A 23,461-nucleotide genomic window follows, 5' to 3' on the forward strand; every position below is an offset into this window, starting at 1 on the left:
AGAAGCCGAGCTCTGCCAGAGTTTAGTGGAGGAGGACTGGAGGAGACGACGAATTGGAGAAAGAATCGAATACGCCCTTAGTCGAAGTCGACTGAACTGGACGACTGGAGTTGGGAGTGGGTTTAGGACGGGCTTGAGCTGGACAATACCCAATAAAAAATATAAAAAACCAAGTATACATCTAATTTTTTTTTAGGCCCAAAATTTTCGGACGGGCTGGAGCCCGCACAAGCTAGTATGTAGATCCTCCAGTGGTCATGTTATACGAGTTCGGTTCGTGGAGCGTCATATAGAGGCAGTGAGGGATCGTGGTGGGGTGAGATCAGGGTGCTGCGGGTCGTGGTGGTGGCTTGGGTCGAGGCAATGTAGGTTGGGCACCACAAGTTGTGGCGACGTCGTAGATCGAAGGGGCGCTGGTCGTGTGCTGCGTGGTCGGGCAGCGTGAATCTGAAGCTGTTCCTACGACAGTTGGGTGAAGATAATGGAGACTGGGCCATGTCAGGCCAGATTGATGGGCTTGGAGCTGGGCCTGTCTGGGCTTTGGGCTTGGACACTGGGGCTTTTCTAGGCTGCTATGATTTTAGATAGCTTTTTAGCTTGTTTATTTCAAATAATTCCCTATCTTTTTAGGGGGGCTATGCACTTTGTTTTGTGCACCCTAAATGTCTTGTCTAGACGTCCTAGCGAATCTTATGTAGTAGTATCAAATGAGGATTCAAGCTATTTGTAATCATGGAGCAATAGATGGCAAATGAGTAGACCTATTCCTATGTACCACTATGGGTACTACCATTTATTATTATCTGTCTATAGATGATAGTGGAAGGGTGTGTAATGGCTATTCTAGCTTGCGATGAATGAAATTAAAACCTGGTTGGGATTGATTGAAAAAATTAAGCAAATAATGAATACCATTTATTATTATCTGTCTATAGATGACAGTGGAAGGGTGTGTAATGGCTATTCTAGCTTGCCATGAATGAAATTAAAACCTGGTTGGGATTGATTGAAAAAATTAAGAAAATAATGAATACTTGTAAATAAAAAGTCATTTTTAAGTATTTGACAAAAATAAAATATTTTGAACAACTTATTAAATATGGCATGTTTAAGACTTTAAACGCTACCCATACTAATCGAAACGACTGACCACCATTGCTCAAGCGTGAAGTTGCCCAGAATTATTAGAAGGGGAGTGCTTTCACTCCCCAAATTGTAAACCACACTCCCACTTTCTATATTTTATACTTTTATAATTTTTTTTGCATATCTTTCCTATTCCGCCCTTACAAGGACCCTCTCTCTCTCTCTCTGTCTCTCTGTGGAACTTGTCTACTTCTGCTCTGATGCTTCTAAACTTCTGTGCTGCAATCCTCATATACCACTTCCACAAAACACAAACCATAACATAAGCATCACAGAGAATCTCACAATCATATTCACCGGTTTTTCACAAAAACCCTCAAGAATTTGTGATTCAGATAAAACAAAATCCACTATATCATCACCTCTAGATCTCTCTGTTTGTTTACCTTTATGGGCAATCCATAGAAAACCATGACCAAGTCCAAGAATTTCCTCAACAATCTCATCAAAACCTTCGTGTTCAGCTCAAGCAAAGGTAAAGAACCAAACCCATATTTCAATGGGTTTGACATCAGGCCTCTTCACCTTTGCCTTAGGAACAGTCACATTGAGAACCCCATGCTCCATAGTGTTTGAACCCAAAAGTAATTTTGGCAATATCCTTTAGTGGATCTAGCACAGCGGGCCGATACCTGCGGCCCAAAAATAAGCCTACTGGGGTTTGGGTTACAGCTTCGCCCATTCCGGAATCCATGAGGAAAAACGAAACCTTATTGGAGTCAAGTAGCAGAGATTGACTAGGAAACTTCAATCAATAATCCTTCTACAACAAGGAGCAGTCAAAACCCTAGGTATATATATACCAGGTTTCAAGGACGAAAAGTCTCTGGCATATCAATCAATCCTAGCGATTACAAAGCCTCCCCGGAGCAAACCTTCAACCTTGTTGAAACCCGGTGACCGTGCGCCAGTCCTAGTCTCTCCAAGAGCCGACTGTCAGCATCACCAGACCAACCCGGCGACCGTACTTCCAGTCCCAGTCTCCCAGCGAGCCGACTGCGAGCGCAACCGCCACCGTTACTACCAGCGAAGCAAGGGTAACGCCCTCGCAACCCAGCGAAGCTAAAGTCACGCTTTAGCGCAACCCGTGCTTTCTCCAAACTTCCCAGTGATTGCTCTGCTTAGTCTGCAATACTAAGTATCGATTCGGTGACGCGAAGAGATCACACCCAAAGTCCTTATCCGTAAGGCAGAAAGTCCTTATCCGTAAGGCTAGAGAAGAACCCTGTGGCGAGGTTGGTGCTCTCCTCGTCCACAAACGCTTGAAGAAGAAGTCAGGTCAAGGGACTACCCCGACGACTGCACCCCACGGTGCTGGCACGCCTGCGCACACGCTCAAAAGAGACAGTTTGCGAGCCAACTGGTTTTGGAGCCAAACATTTTGGCACGCCCAGTGGGACCAACTAAGTGTCTCTTCGTGAACGTTAGCCATTGGGAAGTCAAGCGAAAACCCTTACAAAAAGGGCTATGCTAACTGCTCAAAACACAAGACCTCCAGTTACAAACCGCATCCTCGCGCAGATTGTCATGGTCTGTCAGAAGAACAAGTGATTCAAAGATTCTCTCTTCATCCCCAATTCTCCGATATGTCAACTGAACAGGGAGAGAGTCACTATACCGCTACTGAGGGTCAAACTGTCATTACTAATCAGGCCAGTGAGCCTGTCGCTACCCCTGTCTCCAATACGGTGGGGAGTGAAGAATCAGAGGATTTCGTTGAGAAGCCTATTCCAGAGGGAGCGACCGTCGAGGTTGCGTGCGCGATCATCTCAGAAAACATTGAAAACCATCGCAAGAAGATGGCTGCTGATCTGAAAAGGGAAAACGCGAAAACAGATAGAATCTTACGCGAAATAAACCAGCGTATTTCCCAACAAGCTGTGGAAACTGAGCAACTGATGTCGCAAACTGAGAGTGCGTTAAAAGCTCAAGCTATAAGCATCGCAGATGCCCAGAGTCAGCAGCAGAAAAAGATCATTGATGCTCTTGCGAATCATACCAAGCAAACAGCATCAGCTATGGCAGGTCTTCGCAAAGATGGAGCAACTCTCGCAACCGAGGTGGCCATGCAAAGAGCTGAGTTGAACCAAGCTAAAGAAGTGTTGAATAAGACGTTAGGAGATCCTAACGCTATCCTTGGTTCCCTTGGCCAACCATCTGGTTCAGGTAAATATGTGCCGCCAAATCAGCGGGAAAAGGTTAGCAGCAGTACCGCTACACCTGCCGCGACCGTTGCTACCACGCAATTGAGAGATAAGGAACGAGCCCTGGTTATTGGCGGCAGCAAGGAAAAAACCACACTGTCAGGTGGACAGACCGCCAGACAGAAGCAGCAGGCATCGAAAGGGGTTGAAACTTCGTCCGACTCCGCTGTGTTCATTCAGTACGACAGCGATGGGGCAGAGAATGTATACCAAGAGCTGCCAGGAAGCTATTATGGGATTGACCAGGCTGGTAACCCGGTCAAGATAACAGCTTTGGCAAAAGAGATGCCTATGCCAGCAGTGACTCTTCAACAACCAGCTACAACCCGCGTTGTGCAGATAGGAGAAGGGACAGCGGCTGTAAACCAAGCAATACCTGTGCAGGCTGTTCGCCATACAGTGGCAATACCACATCCTCCTCCTCCGGGTCCAGAATATGTGAGACGAGATGAGGTAGAGGAGATGATCAGACTGGCTAACCCTAGGGCCCAGATGGATGGGGTCTATGATGGACCTTTCTTACCGCACATAATGCTCGCGCCCTTCCCCAGGGGTTATAAAAACATCATATTTGCTACTTTTTCAGGGGAGGATACCGAGAATACGGCAACTCATCTGGCCAGGTTCAGGGTACAATGCGGCCAGTACCAGAATGATGACATCCTCAAGTGCAGGATCTTTGGCACTTCCCTATCAGGGGCTGCCTTTAGGTGGTTCTCCAAACTGCGACCAGGAACTGTGGCAGATTGGCCTGCAATGGAAAAGCTCTTCCGAGAGACTTTTGGGGCCACAGAACCTGAGGTAGACTTGGCTTCTCTCACCCAGATGGCCCAACAGCCCACGGAGTCCGCTGTGGCCTACCTTCAGCGCTTCCAGATTCAGAAGGCCAAACTGAATGTGATCCTGCCGGAGAAAGAGTTGATCAAGTTGGCGATCAAAGGCTTAGAGCCTCGCCAGCGAAAGAAGCAGCATGGAAGCATGATTCAGTCAATGGGAGAGCTCATCACAGAGGTGGGAAGCTTCGAACATCTCCTCAGAGAAACTGATGCCAGGAAGAATGCGTCCAGAGGGACATATGTACCAGGGAAAAATCGCACCATAGCGGCCCTGAGCTACCAGCCGGCTACGTATGATCCTTACTATCACTATCATAGTGAGGATTTGGTTCAGGAGGACGATGAGGAAGAAGAGAGCGACATCGCCGCTTATGAACTGACAGGGAAAAAGAACCCAGCCTTGAAGCAACTGAAAATCTCCAAGAAACCTGTCAAGCTCAAATCGATGGCCTTCACTAAACCTGAGTTCGCGGCGTATACATATGATGCCAACAAGGCACACGAGATTCTAGATGAGATGATCGCCGCGAAGATGGTGAAGACCGACTTTGGACCTTTCCCTCGACCAGATCAGCTGAAAGGAAAGAAGTATTGTAAATTCCATAACTTGTGGAACCATAATACAGCTGACTGTGTGAAGCTCAAGGACCAGATTCAGGTATGGCTCAATAACGGTAGTCTTCAAGTGGAGGCTCCAGTAACTGCAGCAGCGCTTGTTGACCTAAACCCTTTTCCTGATACTGGGATCAACATGGTCGATGTGAACTGGACCAAGCAGAACCAGAGGAAACCAACCCTGGATTTGAACACAAAGGGGCGAGAAGGAGAGCTTAACGAGGCCCCTGCCCAGAAGAAGGCTAAACCATTTGGTCAAGCCTCACCCGTAGTGTTATGCTCGCGGTGCAAGGAAGAGTGTGGCATCCAAGTGTCGCACGAAGAGGTCGAGCAGACATTTCGTTTTGGCTTTCTCCCGCCCATCAAGTGGGCCTCGCCATCGCGAAACTATCAACCTTCCAGCCCGAGAGAAAGGGAGGAAATGGGGTCACATACAAAGGACTCCAATCTGTTTAAGAAGCTGAGGGCAGCTACGGTTGATCAGCAGACAGAGGCGAAGGCTGCAAACCAGCACAAAGACATTCGGACAAAACCCTACATACCACCTGCTTCAACCGCTACCATCAAGGAAGGGAAGTGGTACACCAGGGAGAAGGGGAAGGCAGTGGAGATAAGTCCTTCCAAAAAGCGAAAACTGCAGCGCAGGTTTGGGGAAGCCAAGCGCGCGCTCGAGGCTTTAGACCAGGGCCTGATCAAACCTTCACAATTGGTCAAATCGCCTGAGCAGTATCAGAAGGAGATGGAAGCACTTGCTGCCAAGCCATTAGTGGCCCCTCGCAGTTTGCGAAAGCAAGCGAGCTCAGCAATAGGGGCTTCTGAGCCCAGTGTTTTTTGCAGAATTACCAATGAGAGAACACTTCCGCCAGCCAGAAAGGAGAGCTCGCCGTCCAGGCGACCACACGTCAGGCGCCGTGTGTTTCGCGATGAACCGGAAGCCAAATCCTCAGTTTTCGAGAGACTGGGGGGCAAGGATAGGACTACCGACACTTTACAGTGGCGACCTAAGAAAGTCCAGAATGTAGTAGTTGCTCCCCTAGAGGCGGATTTTGCTAGGAAACCAAAATCAGTTTCCCCTGAAAAAGCTCCCGTGGTTCAGGAGCATGAGCAGTGTGAGGTAAAAGGCCTCACTGAGGAGTCCTTAGTAGACAGGTTGGCTAAACAGTTCAACACGGTTATCCCTGTCAACGAACCCAAGCTCAATCTGGAGGACGACATAGGTGAATTAGATACGTCCTGTAATATGGTTTATGTGCTCCCAGCGCGGTATGCAATACAGGTCGCGGCTCAGGAATGCGTAGAAGCTGAGGGATGTAATACACAGCCCCTGCAGATCACGTCAGCGGTCACAACACCGGTAGAAGAGACTGTCTGTCTGGAAACAGAGGACGCCAACAGTAAAGAATTCTTCATGAGCTTCACTAGGCCAACGCCTGCTATGGTCCAGCACATGAGACCTTTATACATCACGGCAGACGTTGGCGGTACCAAAGTTAGCAAGATCATGGTTGATACTGGAGCTGCTGTTAATGTCATTACTACTAGGACCATGCACTTGCTTGGAATCAAGAAGGAGAAGATCCAGTCAACGTCTCTCACTCTCAAGAACTTCGCGGGGACTGTAACAAAGACCTTGGGGTTACTTTTCTTGCGTATCAAGGTAGGTCCAGCAGAGGGAGTTTATGCTTTCTTTGTGACAGATTGCTATGCGGCCTACAGCGCTATCCTGGGAAGGGACTGGATTCACCGGAGCTACTGTGTTCCGTCAACCCTCCATCAGGAACTTATTATGTGGAACAGGGAGACAGATAAAGCTGAGGTGATCAAAGCGGATCCTCGTCCATTCCCAGTATCCGCAAACTATGTAGATGCCAGGTACTATTTGGAGCCTATCGCTCCATTGCAAGTCAGTGGCCTCGATAACAAAGGCCGCCCTACAGGGGTGACGGCCTCTGAACTGGCACAGTGGGGGCTTACGCTCGCAAAAGAAGGCTTGGAAAGGCCTGGCCACGCTGTGCCTAAACCCTTAAACGATTAATGGATTACGACCTTCCAGAGGAAGGGATAGAGGCCCTCCACTCGCTGTACGAAAGATTATCATCATATCTAGTGGAAAAAGAGGCCTATGAGCGAATCGCGACTTTGGAAATCGTTGAAGAAGAACTCTCTGATCAGGAACAAGAGGATGAGGTGGAGATTCAGCTCGCTCCGGCAGCGTTGGACGACACGCCTCCCAAAGTCAGAGACCCTACCGAGAAAGTCAATCTCGGGACAACAGATGAGCCCATGGAAGTGGCTATTAGCGCTTACCTAGAGCCTAGCGAGAAACAGAGGCTTGTCGACTTATTGCTAGAATTCAAAGACTGCTTTGAGGAAAAGTACGAGGATATGCCCGGCCTGTCACCGGACTTGGTTTGCCACCAGCTACCAACACTCCCTGACAAGAGGCCTGTGAAACAAGAACCGCGAAGAATGAATTCAGAAACTCAAATCCTCGTCAAAGAGGAGGTTGAAAAAATGCATAAATCAGGCATTATCAGGGTGGCCAAATACAATCAGTGGCTATCTAACATAGTGCCTGTCCGCAAGAAGAATGGCAAGATGAGGGTCTGCGTAGACTATAGAGACCTTAATACTGCTACACCTAAGGATGTCTACCCCATGCCGGTCGCGGATATGTTGGTAGACGCCGTTGCGCGACATGAATTATTGTCCTTCATGGACGGCACTGCAGGATATCACCAGATTCCGGTCGCAGAAGAAGACAGACACAAAACCGCGTTCCGTTGCCCTGGGTTCGCGGGCGTTTTTGAATATGTGGTTATGCCTTTTGGACTGAAGAACGCTGGTGCAACTTATCAAAAAGCCATGAACCTAATCTTCCATGACATCCTTGGAAAGATTTTGGAGGTTTACATTGATGACGTGGTTATCAAATCTCAGAAAATAGGGGATCACATCACAGATCTCAGGAAAGTATTCGAGCGCATGCGACAGCACAAGCTTAAAATGAATCCCGCTAAGTGCGTTTTTGGGGTTCAAGCAGGAGACTTTCTTGGGTTCATTGTCCATCAGAGGGTGAATTGAGGTCCCTGAAGACAAAGCGAGCGCAGTCATCAACGCATCTCCGCCACACACGAAGAAAGAGCTGCAGCGTTTGCTCGGTAAGATCAACTTTTTGAGACGCTTTATCTCTAACTCTGCAGGTAAGATCCAGCCTTTCTCTCCTCTGCTGAAGCTACAGGGCCAGAGCGAGTTCGTCTGGGAGCATAAACACCAAGAGGCTTTTGATAAAATCAAGGCCTACCTGGCGAGCCCACCAGTGCTCGTTCCTCCTAGGGCTGGATTCCCATTAAAACTATATATTTCAGCAGCTGAGGCCTCCATTGGCAGCCTGCTCGCCCAAGACGATGAGGATGGTATCGAACATGCCATATTCTATCTTAGTAGGACACTCACAGACTGCGAGACAAGGTACACTCCGATGGAAAAGCTGTGTCTCACATTGTACTTCTCAGCATGCAAGCTGCGCCACTACATGTTATCCTTTACCACTTGCATCATCGCTCAGACTGACTTGGTCAAGTACATGCTGTCGCGGCCTATTCTGAGAGGCCGCATTGGCAAATGGGCATTGGCTTTATCTGAATTCTCGCTACAGTATGTGCCACAAAAGGCAGTAAAGGGACAGGCTATCGCAGACTTCCTAGCACACCACCCTACCTTGGACATCCCCGTAGTGAAGGAGTTAGAGATAGCAGCTGTGACCATAACTCGGCCAGATTTAGCGCGCATCCCAGAATACGCTATTCGGCATCAAGCCACAGTCTCCTTGCAGCCCTGGATACTGTACTTTGATGGTTCAAGAACAGAAACGTTAGCAGGGGCAGGGATTGTTCTGGAGAATCCAGCGGGCGATCGTTTTTCTTATTCTTTGCAGTTGGAGTTCAAATGTACAAACAATCAAGCAGAGTATGAGGCCCTGATCATTGGCCTAGAGGTTCTGCTAGAGTTGGGAGTAAGGGACGTTCAGGTACACGGCGACTCTTTGCTTATAATCAACCAGCTCCAAGGAAAGTACAAGTGTGAAAGCTTTTTGCTTATACCCTATTTGCATCGCGCCATTGAGCTTCTGGATCAATTCGATGATGCGGATTTGGAGCACATACCCCGTGAGCGCAACTTTGCGGCCAATGAGCTCGCTCAATTGGCTACAGGCATTACATTGAAGTATGGCGTTCGCGAGTGCATCCTGAAGGTCGAGCGCCGCACACTGCCTTCGTGGCTCGCGCGGCCTGACCCACCGGATGATCCAGTTGTCGCGGTTCTCGAGCCTATTGAAGTCGATTGGCGCATTCCGCTGATCGACTACCTCAAGCAACCAGACCCTACGGCAGACAGGAAGACTCATTTTCTTTCCTTGAATTATTTCCTCAGAGGTGACGAGCTGCGACGACGTGGGGAAGATGTCGTAGACTTTCGCTGTGTCTATGGCCGCGAAGCCAAGAGGTTGATGCGCGAAGCGTACACGGGAGTATGTGGAGCCCATCAAGCAGGCCCCAAGATGCGTTGGCTTATCAGAAGACATGGGTATTATTGGCCCAGCATTTTGAAGGACTGTATCGCGTTCGCGAAAGGTTGCCAAGACTGTCAGGCGCATGGTCCAGTGCAGCACATTCCCAATATTCCCATGCAACCCATTATTAAACCTTGGCCTGCCCGAGGCTGGGCTTTGGATTTGATTGGGATGATTCACCCTCATTCCTCGCTCCAGCATAAGTTCATCATTGTAGCCACTGATTTCTTCACGAAATGGGTTGAGGCTGACCCTTTGAAGGAAGCTTCCGGCGCTACCATTCGCCAGTTTATCTTTCAGAATATTATTTGCAGGTTTGGCATTCCAGAAGTGTTGGTCTCAGACAGGGGGGCAGCATTTATGGGCGGCGAGGTAGAGAAACTTGTCAAGGACTTGGGCATCCAGTTCGTCCACAGCACACCATATTATGCCCAATCCAATGGTCAAGCAGAGGCCAGTAACAAAATTATTATCACCTTGCTCAAGAAGATGCTTGTTGAAAACCCTAGACTGTGGCACGATACGTTGTATGAGACCTTATGGGCTTATCGTACCTCCAAGAGGAATCCCACTGCTACGACCCCCTATGCACTAATGTTCGGTCATGATGCCATCTTACCTTTGGAAATCAACGTCCAGTCTCTGCGCGTCCAAGATCAGCATCACTTGATCGGGGAAGATTATGTTCAGGCGATGTGGCAAGAACACGAAGATCTCAGCGAGCAACGTTTGGCAGCTTTGGACAACTTGGTTTTGGAAAAGCAACGGATTGCTCGCGCCTATGACAAGAGGACGCGTGGCCGTAGTTACAAAGTGGGTGACTTGGTTTGGAAGGCTGTTTTGCCTTTTGGCGAGAAGTTGACCGGCCGCGGTAAATGGACTCCGCGATGGGAAGGACCCTTCGTTGTTCATCGCATTCTGGAGCGCGGGGCCTTTCACCTCAAAGATTTGGATGGCGACCTCCACCGCAATCCCATTAACGGGCGTTTCTTGAAGAAATACTACCCTAGTGTTTGGGAGTTTGAAGATCCACCGGATCAACCTTCTTCTCAGACAGGGGGGCAACCTTAGTCTCCCCAGGTTCGTTTCACCCATATTCAGGCCTTTTCTGTGGCCTTAGTATCCTGTACTTGCTTCACCTACGAATACTAGGGGGGCAACACTCTGTACATTCAGGCCTTATTTGAGGCTTTATTTTCGGTCAACAATTTCAAATTTCTTGTTATTGTTGTCAATTTTTCTTTTCTTTGACATTATGGTGTTAAGAATGCATATAATGGCCTATACCTGAGGCCTTATTTTATACATTGATTTGCAAAAAGTGTTAAAAACTTTCATTCATAAAGTGGCTTTGCGGCCAAAGAGCAGTACAAAGTGCAAATCAAAATAATTACATTTGCGGTTTACAAGGCCAGAAGTGGCTTAGAGTAAAAACCATAAAGTTACAGATCTACTAAGAGTTTCTGGATCTTGTGGCAGCGAAGGGGCTGTGCTCGGGCATTCATACTCTTCCTCTCTTCACCCACATGCCTCCTCCGATCTGAGTTGCAGCCGCTACCGTCTGTACCGGACAAAAAAGGAAGGAAATAATCCATCGCAACCCTTTTGGTTGGATTATCCTCCGGGATGGAGATGGTCTTCACAGAGAGTGCGACTCACAACCACATCTACCTCTAGGGGAAAAACATAAGTCACGCAGTCAGACCCTGGAGGTAGGCTACGGAGCAAGAACAGGCGACCCATATTGGTCTTCCGCCCTTCTTCCTCCTGCTCCACGCGGGCAGTCTGAGAGAGGGGACCCCTCAGAATCGGGTTCCGCCGCGGCAGGAGCACCACATGTTCTTCAGTCTAAATGAAACCGGTGGATTTCACCGCGACTTCCAGAGACCAAAGACATGTGGTTGGATCTGAGGTTAGGCCATAAGACCTACCCAGGTATTGAGGTTAAGCCATAAGGCCTAGGAATTTGAGGCTAAGGTTGATATCGTGAGGAGAAGATTGTAGAAACTGGAGGAAGAGAAGTAGAGATTGTGATACTATTTCTGGGAAACCCATATTCATTTGTGTATATCATCTCCCCAGAGTGCAGGTTTTATAGTGCCAGTCTCAGTGGCCTTGACCGTACGATGGGTGGTTGTGATATTCTCACTGCTATCAATGAGCGTATCAATTGGTGTTAAATGCTAAGATCTCGGAAATGAAGATAATTGAAAGCGCGAGGGAAGCGGGGCAGTCTCCAAGGAGGTAACCGCTCCATTTCGAGATTATCTTTTCAATCTTTTCAAACAGTTTTAAAAGCATTAAAACAAATTAAAGCGCTGAACAGTTTGAGAAGTTAAGTTGATATGTATTTGGGCCAAGCAATGTGGGCTAAATATTAAGTTAATAATAATATTATTGTTCATACGAAACATGGGCTTAATTCTAGAGGCCCAAAAGTCTGCGGCCTGCATGGGTCAGGCGAAGGAAAAGTTCATCTAAACGAAAACTAGCATCCGCAGCAGCTTGTGCGGCTTGTTGGGCTGCCACGCGAGCCTGAGCCAGTTCCTGGGATAGCGTCTCGAAGGCAGCGAGGGGTTGTTCTAACTGAGGCTCCGCATGAGTAAGCCTGGTAGTAACGTCAGTTAACCGGGCTTGAAAAGCCTGAATCTGGGACCTCAAGTGGTTCCTTTCGAGCGTCAGTTCCCTGATGAGGTTAGCTTGGTCACCCAAGAAATCGCGCGCGGTCTCTGTGTGCTGAGTGAGGTTCTGATAGTGCGTCTCGGTCTGCCTAGCCTGCGCGTCCGCGACTGCCCGCTCATTGAGCCCTTGAGGGAGATTTTGCAGCAGTTGATCGACCTCTTGGAACTGATCTTCAGTGATGGCTCCCTCGCGGAGAAGTACCCTCAAATATTCTAAGACTCTTACGGGCGCACCAGGAATCAAGATATCAGGGCCCAGGAAGCGACGAAGGCCTTCTCTAGCTTCATCTACGACCCCAGGAGGGGTCACTTCGAGTACGCGAGCTAACCTTTCCAGAGTGGAGGGAGTTGGTTGCTCAGCGACAGGTGCTGCCTCTGGCATTGGTTCAGGAAGGTCTCCCAATTCTCCGGCTTCAGTGACTTGGGGGGCAGGGGGAAGAAGTTCCTGACCAACCATATTAAGAGCGGGCTCAGCAGCTTCTGCCTCTACAGCTTCAGCTACAGCTTCCTCAGTGTTGAAGGCATTTGGATTCTGGAAGAAGGTATTGTCAGAATAGAATATTTAAGCCAGGAAGTAATAATAAATTAGTTGGTTAAAGGAAATACCTCCTCGGCTGGGGGCTCACGCACAACGACCGCTGGCATTGCCTCTGGGTTAGCTTCGATGGGAATAGGAATTGAGTCAGGCGCTATCTGTTCCAGGACATGTATATCGCTTGGTTCCTTGCGAGGTGCATCCGGTAGCGGTACTCTATCTTCGGCCTCAGGCGAGCTATCATCTATGATCTGCACTGGGATCAAGGCCAACTGTGCATTACTGGCAGCGCCCGCACGAGGTGGAGAGTTGTTCACAATAGTTGGCGCTTGGGCTTGGGAAGCAGATGTGCCTTCACCAGCAGCTGAAGATCCTCCTTCAGTGTGTCTCAAGGACCTATGGCGAACCTGCGAATGAGGATTGTTACATGGTCACATAGAATGGAAAGAAATTGCTAACAAGTACTGAGTATGCTTGTGTCTTACCAGTCGGTCAGCGATTGGTTCATCTTCTGCCCATAGATCAGTTCGAGGATCAGAGCGACTGCGTTTCCGAGCCGAGAGGGCGGCGATCTGTTGGGGTCAGAAGATTAGGTTTGATTCGTGGAGGAAGTATGATTTACTCAAACAAAAAGTTCTTACCGTCTGCGAGTCATCATCATCAGAGGAGGATTCTTTGTCTTCAGGCTCTGTCATTACTGCCTTTTGTTTCCCAGACTGGCCAGTGGCTTGGGAAGTGTTGGCTGCGCGACTGCCAGAGGATGGCGCGTTTCCCTGGAATAGCAAAATTTTGAATTAAAAGGGAAGAGCAAATGAACAAAGGACAAAACACGAGTCAGGATACTTACCTCTTGAGGGGGTTCGCGGATTACGATACCAGCCTGGGCCTGACGTGGGGCTCGCGCGGGTCGCGGAGCCGGCTCGGCAGCAGGAGGAGGAACTTGTGCAGCGTCTTCAGGGACGCGAGCAAGTAGATCGACATCGGCAGTGTAGGGGTATCGCAGTTCCCCGAAAATGGCAGCGAATAGCTCATCATGCTGTTGCCTCCAGCAGTTAACAGAAACTTCTGCCCACCATGCCTCGTATCCTTCCTCAGTCCCATCCACAGAGTCAATATCTCTAGCCCAATCAGGGAGGTCAACCAGTACGAGTGTGCTTTGTGCTGGCGGAGGCCCAGAAAGAGGTCCAAATCTACGCCAAGAGGTGTTATAGTTCCAAGCATCATACAGAGGGAATGGCACTAATGGAACAAGGCCGAGTTGGCGAGCGAAGTGGTTGGGAGCATAGAGTTCGTAACTGAGTTCGTCAGCGGCAATCCTGATGTCGGAACAGGAGATTGCGCGGCGAAAGGCCAGGCGCGCGCGATCACTGTAGCGAGAGGCGCCAGGGAGAAATCCATGTTCAAGCGGAGCCGGGAATCTTCTACTCAGCACTAAGTCGCAGTATGGCATCTCGTGCAGAAGGTACAAGTATGTGAAGCACTCAGAATAAGGAGGGGATGTGTACCTTTCATCGCGACTGAGCCATCGTCCCAGGAGTTGATCAGTAGGTGGAAGCAATGGGATGTCGTCGCGACGGAAATATGGGAAGTAAATTTGAATCCAGAAGTCAAGAATCCAAAAAGGGCCAGAAATGCCAGTCTCGAAGGGATGCATTGTGGCTTGGTACAAAGTGCGATAGAGGGCACCCAGCACTGGTTGTCCTAACCCCACGCGGCAACCGTTGTAGAGGGCCGTTGCCAGAAAGGTCCAGGCACCAGTGGGCTTACAGGAGGAATTACAGAAGATAAACTTACAGAGCCAGTACTCCAAGAAAGCAATCCCGCCAGTCGCATTGTGCTCCTGGCGGTAATAAGCCAACCACCGCGGATAGGAGCCGCTATGAGCGCTGCGACCATGTTGGGCCATGGTGGAAGTAAAAGTATCAGAGTCGAATTGGCCATGCAGATAAGGCTCGCTGTCGATGGGTAGGCCAGTGATGGTGAGAATGTCCAATAAAGTGATACTCATTTGGCCAAATCGAAAATCGAAGGTGTTGGTGGCGGTGTTCCAAAAACAGAGAAAGGCAGCGAGTGGCGAATGATTGCCACCGCGCGGAAGACGAAAACAAAGATCGATAGTATGGGTGATACCTGCTGCGTTCCAGCGAGCCAGATCTCGAGCTCGCGCTTCACGATACCAGGAAAGCTCCGCCGCACTGATAAAAGATGGCCAATGCCCTATTTTTGATCGATGATTAGGGGCACTCCAACTGGTAAAATCCCCAGGAGTCCTTCGGAGGACTGGGATGGGGCGGCGAACAGGTAAGCCATAGAAGGCGATGGCGTCGGCCGGGAAAGAATCTCGCGGCGTTGGACCCAGTCCGGCATGGTTGTTCGAGAGTCTGAGGAGCAGGGGTCTCTGGATAATGGTCTGGAGGATCAGGCTGGCACCGATGTTGGCTCCCCAAGAATGGGCGGCTTGTTCATTCAGTTCTTCTTCTTGATCGATAACTATCTTTTTCGGGGGAGCCATTTCTGGGTGTCGAAGAGGAAGATGTGTGCAAAAGAGGGTTTCTGGGTTTAGGAGACTAAAAGAGTTTCTGATGTGACAGGTCTGAAGTGGCTGCGGATTTAAATAAGAGATTTTGTGAGGGAAACGATACGACAGAAAGGCGTTTCGCGAGCGAAAGGACGCAACCCTCATTAATGACATCGTTTCAAGCATTGAACGCGTCGTTTTAGTCCCCTTCAATCAGTTACATTTTCATGAGCCTGATTTCGAGGCCTGGGGGGCATGTTTGAGCCCAAAAGTAATTTTGGCAATATCCTTTAGTGGATCTAGCACAGCGGGCCGATACCTGCGGCCCAAAAATAAGCCTACTGGGGTTTGGGTTACAGCTTCGCCCATTCCGGAATCCATGAGGAAAAACGAAACCTTATTGGAGTCAAGTAGCAGAGATTGACTAGGAAACTTCAATCAATAATCCTTCTACAACAAGGAGCAGTCAAAACCCTAGGTATATATATACCAGGTTTCAAGGACGAAAAGTCTCTGGCATATCAATCAATCCTAGCGATTACAAAGCCTCCCCGGAGCAAACCTTCAACCTTGTTGAAACCCGGTGACCGTGCGCCAGTCCTAGTCTCTCCAAGAGCCGACTGTCAGCATCACCAGACCAACCCGGCGACCGTACTTCCAGTCCCAGTCTCCCAGCGAGCCGACTGCGAGCGCAACCGCCACCGTTACTACCAGCGAAGCAAGGGTAACGCCCTCGCAACCCAGCGAAGCTAAAGTCACGCTTTAGCGCAACCCGTGCTTTCTCCAAACTTCCCAGTGATTGCTCTGCTTAGTCTGCAATACTAAGTATCGATTCGGTGACGCGAAGAGATCACACCCAAAGTCCTTATCCGTAAGGCAGAAAGTCCTTATCCGTAATGCTAGAGAAGAACCCTGTGGCGAGGTTGGTGCTCTCCTCGTCCACAAACGCTTGAAGAAGAAGTCAGGTCAAGGGACTACCCCGACGACTGCACCCCACGGTGCTGGCACGCCTGCGCACACGCTCAAAAGAGACAGTTTGCGAGCCAACTGGTTTTGGAGCCAAACACATAGCAGCCTTAATCTCATTAACTTTAGCATTCGAACCTCATCGAGAACTTGTCGCTGCTTCTCTTGATCCGGTGCCACTTGCCGTTCTTGTCCTCCTTCTCTATCTTCCTTTCTCTGCTGATCTGCAGCACCCTGTCATCTTCAATCTCAACCTTGACCTCTTCTTTCTTCGGCCCTGAAATATCAGCCTTGAACACATGGGCTTCTGCCTTCCAGTCGATCCTGGTGACGATGAAAGCTAAGTTTTCTCGAATGTGGAGAGCGATGAGGAAGGAAATTGGAAATCTTTGAATGGGTCCAAGAGATCAAGGTCGAAGATAATGTTTCGTTGAAAATTGGGAATGAGCGACATGGTGAATCGATTGGTTGGATCAGCATGTTTTGAGTATTTGCTTGCTTCACTCATTTGGTTCTCATATGATTAGTTGATCTAGAAATAACGTAAAATGTTAGTACTATTGGAAAATCACATGCCTTAAAGATGAGGAAAATATGAAAAAATGAAGAGGGTGTGTGATTTACAATCTGGATGCTGGGGAGTGACATTAATTTGGGGAGTGCAGATTGTGAAATTAATTTGGGGAGTGCAGATTGTACTCCCCTTATCAGAATGATGATCGACTTACCAAAACTCGTCACTTAACAAAAAGAAGTCGTATACCGGTTTTGGGCCAGGTGGTTTTTAAGTTAAAGCCCATTTCACTGGACTATTACCCAATATGGTCGAGTACACTCTTATCACGTGCATGAGGCCTAATAGCCAATCAGAGCATCGACGGTGGCGTAACATACCAACTCAGCCAGTTTCCGAATCCTAACCTTCGTTGGATTAAACTAATCCTGACCGTTCAACCTGTCGGCTCGCTCTATATAACCACACAGAGAGACCGAAATCTTCCTTCTATTCTGTTCCGAAAGAGTTTTAGGGCTAAATCGAATTGGGGATTTTTCTATTTCACCTGCCGAAGGTACGAACTTTCATCAATTTTCTCTTCTATTACTCCCTCGCATCAATAACCCTGTTTCGAATTTTGATTCTTGTAACCTGCTGTTTGACTTTAATCGATTTCAATTCAATTAGATTTATCTATATCCGAAGAGATTCAAATATCTTTGATTCATTAATTGTTCATTACAGAATGTAATTGTTTATTACTGGCCGTGATTCTTGAAAGAACAAGCAAGTTTATGTGCCCAAATTTTAATTGAGCTGGTTTTTGGTTGCCAACGTTTAAGTCGTGTATATATGAATTGGGTCTGAAATTTTTGCGTTGTTGTGCTATTGGAATTTGATTAGTGGGTATAAAGCCTGAAAGTGTTAAAGTTCTTGTTGATATTGGATGACTGAATTTGAAGAAAGTTGTAAGGCTTCGTATCATTGTGTTTATATATACTAATTTTGCTATACTGCAGACTGAAGATGCCTCGCTACGATGATCGATATGGCAATTCGCGGCTGTATGTTGGTCGCCTGGCCTCACGCACCCGGACGCGTGATCTGGACCGGATTTTCAGCAGATATGGGAGGTAAGTTTATTTACTTTTTCAGTGTTTTGAGCATAATCATCATCTACGCAGTAATTTAGTTGGAATGAGAAAATTTTATGAATGTGTGTGTTTTGAATTTAGATGTAAAATAATGAGACATTAATTAGTTAATGAGGGCTGTTAGAAATTTCCACCAAAAATGTTGGGAACGGTTTAGTTCCTTACCAAGCTTAATAATGTGCTTGGTTTAATATGACTTTTCATCATCTTGTGTGTGGGAGCACTTTGCCCCAAGGTCTGGTGTTTTCTTAACTTGAATGATCTTGTTGAAGGTTTCCTGGGGTTTGGCCTTACTTGGAGGTCTATGACTCTATGGTGAGAGGGTGATGGCCTTGGTGGAATTGGTGGAAATTCTTGCCGAGTGTATAGGAGACTTTGGCGATTCTTTCTGTAGTCTTATTGCGTGTTTTAATGCAAATGGCAACAAACTCAATCTGGTGTTTTGTTCGTCTGTGACGGGCGAAGTACCATACACTTGAAGTTCTTAAGTAATGATAGCCTTACTGTTTCTGGTTTCTGGCAACCGTTTACGCAGAGTACGAGATGTGGACATGAAGCGAGAGTTCGCATTTGTTGTAAGTTTTTCTTACCTTAAATTTTCTATTTTTTTTTTCTGTTTACACTGTTTCAAGGACTTTTTAAGAACCTTGCTGGTTATCGATTCACATTCATATTGCCCTTCTTTCAAGGGAACATTGTTGGTTTGTGCTCTCACCTCTTGTTAACAGGAATTTTATGATCCACGAGATGCTGATGATGCAAGATATAGCTTAGATGGTAGGGAAGTTGATGGCAGTCGTCTGATTGTGGAGTTCGCTAAGGGGGTGAGTTTCTAGATTTCTCAGCTTGTGTATAAGTTTATGTTACTTTCGTTGGAAACTGATATATTCCTGCTTCTGTTACTTTGAGTAGGCTCCACGTGGTTCCCGGGAATACATGGGCAGAGGTCCTCCACCTGGATCTGGGCGCTGCTTTAATTGTGGCATTGATGGCCACTGGGCTCGTGATTGTAAGGCTGGGGATTGGAAGAATAAATGCTATCGCTGTGGAGAAAGAGGCCATATAGAAAGGCAGTGCAAAAATAGCCCAAAAGAACTAAGGTGGCTGCTTACTTCCAAGCCTTGTTTGCTTCTTTATTGTTTCTTTGCCCCTCCTTCTAGGTCAATCAATTTCTAACTTTTCCATCTAACATTGTATGAATTGCAGGCGTGAGCGGAGTCGTTCACGTTCTCCTCGCCGCGGCAGAAGTCGTAGCCCAAGTTACAGCCGAAGCTACAGGTTTGTACACGCATCCTGATTTGTTAAATGATGTTGCTTGATATATATTTAGATTCATGTGCTTGATGTTTCTTATTGAATATAACTGGATCACTTTGTGTTTCTAGCCGATCAAGGTCCCCAGTCAGGAGAGGACGGAGCTTGGAAAGGGATGATAGATCTCGGAGCCCTTCTTACAGAAGCCGTGATGTGAGCATGAGTCCATTGCCCAGGAAGCGAAGCCTTACACCTGAGGATTATAGCCCCCGTGGAAGGGGTAGCCCTTCTCCCAGAAATGGTAGCAAAAGCCCTAGCCCTAAGAGCAGAAGTCCTATTAGCCCTGAACGCGAGATTGATAGCCCTGTTCGCCCTTCTGAAGCTAATGGTCGTAGCCCCAGTCCAAGGGAGGATAGGAGCCCTGTCGATGAGGATGATTATGATAACCGCCGCTCTCCATGATGTTGATGGTATTAGTGTTATAAAGAATGTGGGCTGTTGGACAAACTTGGAGTCTGCTAGACATTGCAGTGGTTGTACTATGTTGTGCTTTGTTTTGAGCAGATTTGACTAGCTTGTTCTGTGACGTATTTTAGAACTTTCAAAGTTTATTATTGTTATTTATTATCTCATGGCACCAATTTTTATTCCAGAACATTGTTCGAGGTCAGGGATTCGTTTTCAAAATTGAGATTGATGATCATATATGGGAATTGGATACAGTTGATGTTATTGGTGTTGCTGAGACTCCTACCACGGTTCAGCTACACCAAAATAGAACTTGAGTAACTACTGTTATACGTATTAATTTTTATGAAATTCAATTTTCTGGAAAATTCCAACTTGATAATGTGGAAAAGCACATGGCTCCAACTTGATAATGTGGAAAAGCACAGGAATATAAACTTGTTAAACAAGTTATGGAAATTAAACATCTCACCCAAGGCTAAGATTTTTGGCTGGCTTTTTCTTCGGGGCAGGTTGAAAACCAGAGACAGATTATCTCAACTGGGTTACATAGATGATAATTCCTGTCCTCTTTGTGATAATGATAATGAAATTGCAGATCATCTATTTGGCTACTGTGAATTTACCTCTACAGTTTGGAGATTGGCGAACTTCCACAACCCCATTGATTTTTTTTTTTTTTTTGGCGGAACAACCCCATTGATTGGCAGCAGGGTTATTTCAAGGTCTTTCAAGAAATATTTATTAATAGACCATACTGCAGCAATACTTTTGCAAAAGCTATTGTCACTTGCTGGCAAATATGGAAGGCCAGAAATGAAACTATTTTCAAAGGGAAAGTCAGCTTTCCAAATGAAGTGGTGGGGCTAGGATCAACTCAAACCATCCGGCCACCATTCAGTGGGATTCTCCTCCAAATTATGTCAAAATCAATTTTGACGGTTCAAGGTTGCAATGTTCTGCAGCAGGTGGCTTCATCATCAGAGATCAAAGAGGAACCCTGCTTGTTGCAGCAACCAGAAGCTTTGGGACTACCAGTGTACCATTAGCTGAAGCAATGGCTCTAAGGAACAGTCTTGTTCTTGCCAAACAACATGGATTCACCAATATACAAGCAGAAGGAGACTCCAAGTTAGTCATCGATGTTGTGAAAGGAAGAATACAACCTCCTTGGAGAATCCGCAAAATTGTTTGGGATATTTGGCTTTTAGCCTCTAGTTTCAATTTAATCATGTATTAAAAGAGGTCAACTTTGCAGCTGATGCTGTAGCAAATTCAGGTCATAGTTCTGTTGATGGTCTGTAATGGACCTCTTTTTTACCAAGGAGTGTTTCAGATGCACTCTGCTTTGATGTTGTAAACTATGATGCAATAGAGGCTTCCACTTATAATCATAGTCTTTTCGCAGCAAAAAAAAAAAAAAAAAACTCTTAATTTCATAAACAATAGTAAACTCGTAAAAATGAATTTAAGCATAGACAAAAAAAAAAAAAAACAAAGTAAATTGCCTTTGGTTAGAAAATTAGTGTATAATTGACGTGTGATGTGGATAAAATTGGAACACGATATAGAGAAGATTAACAGATTAATATGCAAGGATGACATGCATAAATCTAGAAATGGTCGCTTGCTTAAAACAAACCGAGTGGCAAAGCAACCCAAATAGTACAGTAGTTCAGCTCTTATCCACAAATGTCTAACGCAGTGACTCTGCCGTGTCTCGGCATCGTCAGCATGGCGCGCCGCCCAAAACGGACGGCAAAGACTAAGCAAATCCCACCGCCGACTAGCGTCGGCTTTGGAATGAGCAAGAGGAAGGAGCCGCTCTGGCAATGCGTGGAGGGTTGCGGAGCTTGCTGCAAACTCGACAAGGGTCCCTCTTTCGCTACCCCTGAAGAAATCTTCACAGACCCTGCCGACGTTGAGGTTAGCGCCACTCCCGTAAGGTGTTCGACGAAATGTCTCAATGAATTATCGCTGCTTTCGGAATTGATTTGTTTCATGTTTCAGCTTTACAGAAGTATGGTGGGTTCGGATGGGTGGTGCGTGCACTTTGAGAAAAGCACACGCAAGTGCTCCATTTACAATGGTGAGGCATTTCCTTGGTAGCGTTGCTGTGTTACTCTTGAAGTCTTAGTTTAACGCCATTCGAGTTGTTTTCACAGAGCGTCCATATTTTTGTCGCGTGGAGGCAGACGTGTTTGACAAACTGTATGGGATTAGCAAGAAGAAATTCAATGTGGAAGCTTGCAGGTCTTCTTCTTCTCTTTCTTTTCTGTTAAACATTGTATCGGGTTTGCTATAAGAAATTCGATCGATTTAACTAGTTCAAGTGAGGTGCATGATGGGTTTCTTGGTGTATTTTTCATGTATTAATCACCTCATTGTGTTCCAACTTGGTTTAGGAGTTGCACGGACACCATCAAGTCTGTTTATGGTCCCTATTCCAAGGAACTGGGTAACTACAATAGCACAGTAATGAGCTCCAGTTCTAGTTAAACCATTGTAATTTCCACTGCTCGATCATATAAGGTGAAGGTGCGAAGGTTTTCAAACGATCAGTAACCCCTTCAGCATCATCATAGTCGGTAACCTCTTCGGTCGTGCATTTCACTCCGGGAGGAAGCCTTTAGCGCCAGACATTTTCAGCAGCTGCAGGCTTAAATTTGGGACAAGCAATAGGCTGATGATGTTGGAGGTGACAAGCTAATGTATTTCACAAAGTGCTTGATTAATTCTTCAACATCTCTGTTATATAATGTTGAAGGCTTGAAGCCTCCGTGGCTGTTTTATTCTCTGCCATGCTAACTTGTAAGACATTCTACTAAAATCATATTGAAATTTGGTTATAGAAGGAACTTAACTTTCTTAAACTACTGCTCTGTTCATAAAATTTTCAATGGTTCAGTTGAGCCAGTTTAAACTCTACCTGCAAAATTAGTGTTCAATCCAGTTTCTTTGGTCGTAGGTCAAAAATCAAGACGCTAAACTATGGTAAACAATGAACAACTTATGGTGGGATGTCCAGAACTCCAGATGCATCAGGTGTGTGCTTGTTTACCCTCTTGTCCTAATGTTTTCTTTTGACACTCCCCCACAAATCATTGTTTTAGCATAAGCAAAAATTTAGGCTTCTCGGAATTCCCCATCGAGTCTTCTGCTTAGTTAGCCGAGGCATTTTATCAAATAAGAATCAAGCACTAAATAAGGAAGGAACCAAATCAAGTTACAAGGGGTTATTGATTGACCTAAATTGGCCCTGTAAGCCAGCAGTACTCTTGTTATGTTATTAACAGAAGATTCAGTGTTTGTTACATACTCAGGGATTGTGGTTAAGACCCCCCATAAACAAATATTACGGCCTCATATGATTCAAATTTTTTCTTTGGTCTGATCTCATATATGACATAAGTTTCCCACCGAATGAAACCCCAAAATCTCACCACGACCAGATCTTGGGTGGCCGTTCGTTGAAGACCAGTCAAGAACCATTTGTGTTGAGGTTCACCAACCTGGAAATGAAAGAAAGAGCACCTACTCATACATTCCGAAGAGGCAATCGGTGAAGACAGTGAGCTGCCTGCTTGAACATTAGCTTAGCCTGCATTGAAAAACCAATTTAACAACGGCCTGATTTAGTTTTTATACAAAAGGATAGGGAAGATGGAAGTAGTATCCTTTTTCTATCTGGCAAAGAGAGCAGTACCTTTAGGCTGGCAAGCCCAAAAAATTTTCATGCAACACCTCAGACTGCTTTGGAGGACAGGCCGGAGGAACAAACAGAAAGCTTCTTTTGCTGAAGTAGAACATATGACATCTGAACTAGCTGATCAGGTTGGCTGACTCAATTACATGTGATCTGGTGTACAGAGGATGTGAAAATAATACCCGTCAATCTGAATGAAGCTGTAGTAATGTGGGAATAAAAAAAAAAAACAAAACAAAGCAATATACTCCAAAAGACTTTCGAATTAGAATATTAATTTATTATATGAACTTTGTTATACATGTATGT

The 23,461-nt window shown here is 46.5% G+C and overlaps 2 protein-coding genes and 1 pseudogene across 4 annotated transcripts; 2 read left to right on the forward strand and 1 right to left on the reverse strand.

The window, feature by feature from the left end:
* Positions 1–14,015: 14,015 nt before the first annotated feature.
* Positions 14,016–16,728, reverse strand: LOC133722839 (17.5 kDa class I heat shock protein-like; annotated as a pseudogene).
* Positions 16,729–16,988: 260 nt separating this feature from the next.
* On the forward strand, positions 16,989–19,605 carry LOC133719887 (serine/arginine-rich splicing factor RS2Z33). Of its 2 annotated transcripts, none has more exons than XM_062146079.1 (7): positions 16,989–17,144; positions 17,590–17,703; positions 18,260–18,299; positions 18,453–18,548; positions 18,637–18,824; positions 18,931–19,002; positions 19,110–19,605. In XM_062146079.1, the coding sequence occupies exons 2-7, from the start codon at positions 17,597–17,599 to the stop codon at positions 19,438–19,440; spliced, it is 834 nt and encodes a 277-aa protein (XP_062002063.1). In that variant the 5' UTR covers positions 16,989–17,144; positions 17,590–17,596; the 3' UTR covers positions 19,441–19,605. The 2 variants fall into 2 exon arrangements, with proteins under 2 accessions (XP_062002063.1, XP_062002064.1); XM_062146080.1 differs by having other exon boundaries at positions 17,127–17,144; positions 17,997–18,299.
* Positions 19,606–21,008: 1,403 nt separating this feature from the next.
* On the forward strand, positions 21,009–22,550 carry LOC133722140 (uncharacterized). 2 transcript variants are annotated; one of them, XR_009852500.1, is made up of 5 exons: positions 21,009–21,372; positions 21,457–21,535; positions 21,612–21,699; positions 21,852–22,257; positions 22,415–22,550. XR_009852500.1 is itself a non-coding variant. In XM_062148964.1 (4 exons), exons 1-4 carry the CDS (start codon positions 21,139–21,141, stop codon positions 21,943–21,945), a joined length of 495 nt encoding a protein of 164 aa, XP_062004948.1. In that variant the 5' UTR covers positions 21,009–21,138; the 3' UTR covers positions 21,946–22,339. The 2 variants fall into 2 exon arrangements, 1 of the variants encoding a protein (XP_062004948.1); XM_062148964.1 differs by lacking the exon at positions 22,415–22,550 and having other exon boundaries at positions 21,852–22,339.
* The last annotated feature ends 911 nt before the right edge of the window (positions 22,551–23,461 follow it).

Source organism: Rosa rugosa, chromosome 7 (genome assembly GCF_958449725.1).
Source record: "Rosa rugosa chromosome 7, drRosRugo1.1, whole genome shotgun sequence".
Lineage (NCBI taxonomy): Eukaryota > Viridiplantae > Streptophyta > Magnoliopsida > Rosales > Rosaceae > Rosa > Rosa rugosa.

Coding starts and splice junctions, on each gene's coding strand:
- LOC133719887 (XM_062146079.1), top strand. CDS start 17,597: ATGCCTCGCTACGATGATCGATATGGCAATTCGCGGCTGTATGTTGGT. Junction 18,549..18,636: donor TTGTGGAGTTCGCTAAGGGG/GTGAGTTTCTAG, acceptor TACTTTGAGTAG/GCTCCACGTGGTTCCCGGGA. Junction 18,825..18,930: donor AATAGCCCAAAAGAACTAAG/GTGGCTGCTTAC, acceptor TATGAATTGCAG/GCGTGAGCGGAGTCGTTCAC.
- LOC133722140 (XM_062148964.1), top strand. CDS start 21,139: ATGTCTAACGCAGTGACTCTGCCGTGTCTCGGCATCGTCAGCATGGCG. Junction 21,373..21,456: donor CAGACCCTGCCGACGTTGAG/GTTAGCGCCACT, acceptor TTCATGTTTCAG/CTTTACAGAAGTATGGTGGG. Junction 21,700..21,851: donor TTCAATGTGGAAGCTTGCAG/GTCTTCTTCTTC, acceptor AACTTGGTTTAG/GAGTTGCACGGACACCATCA.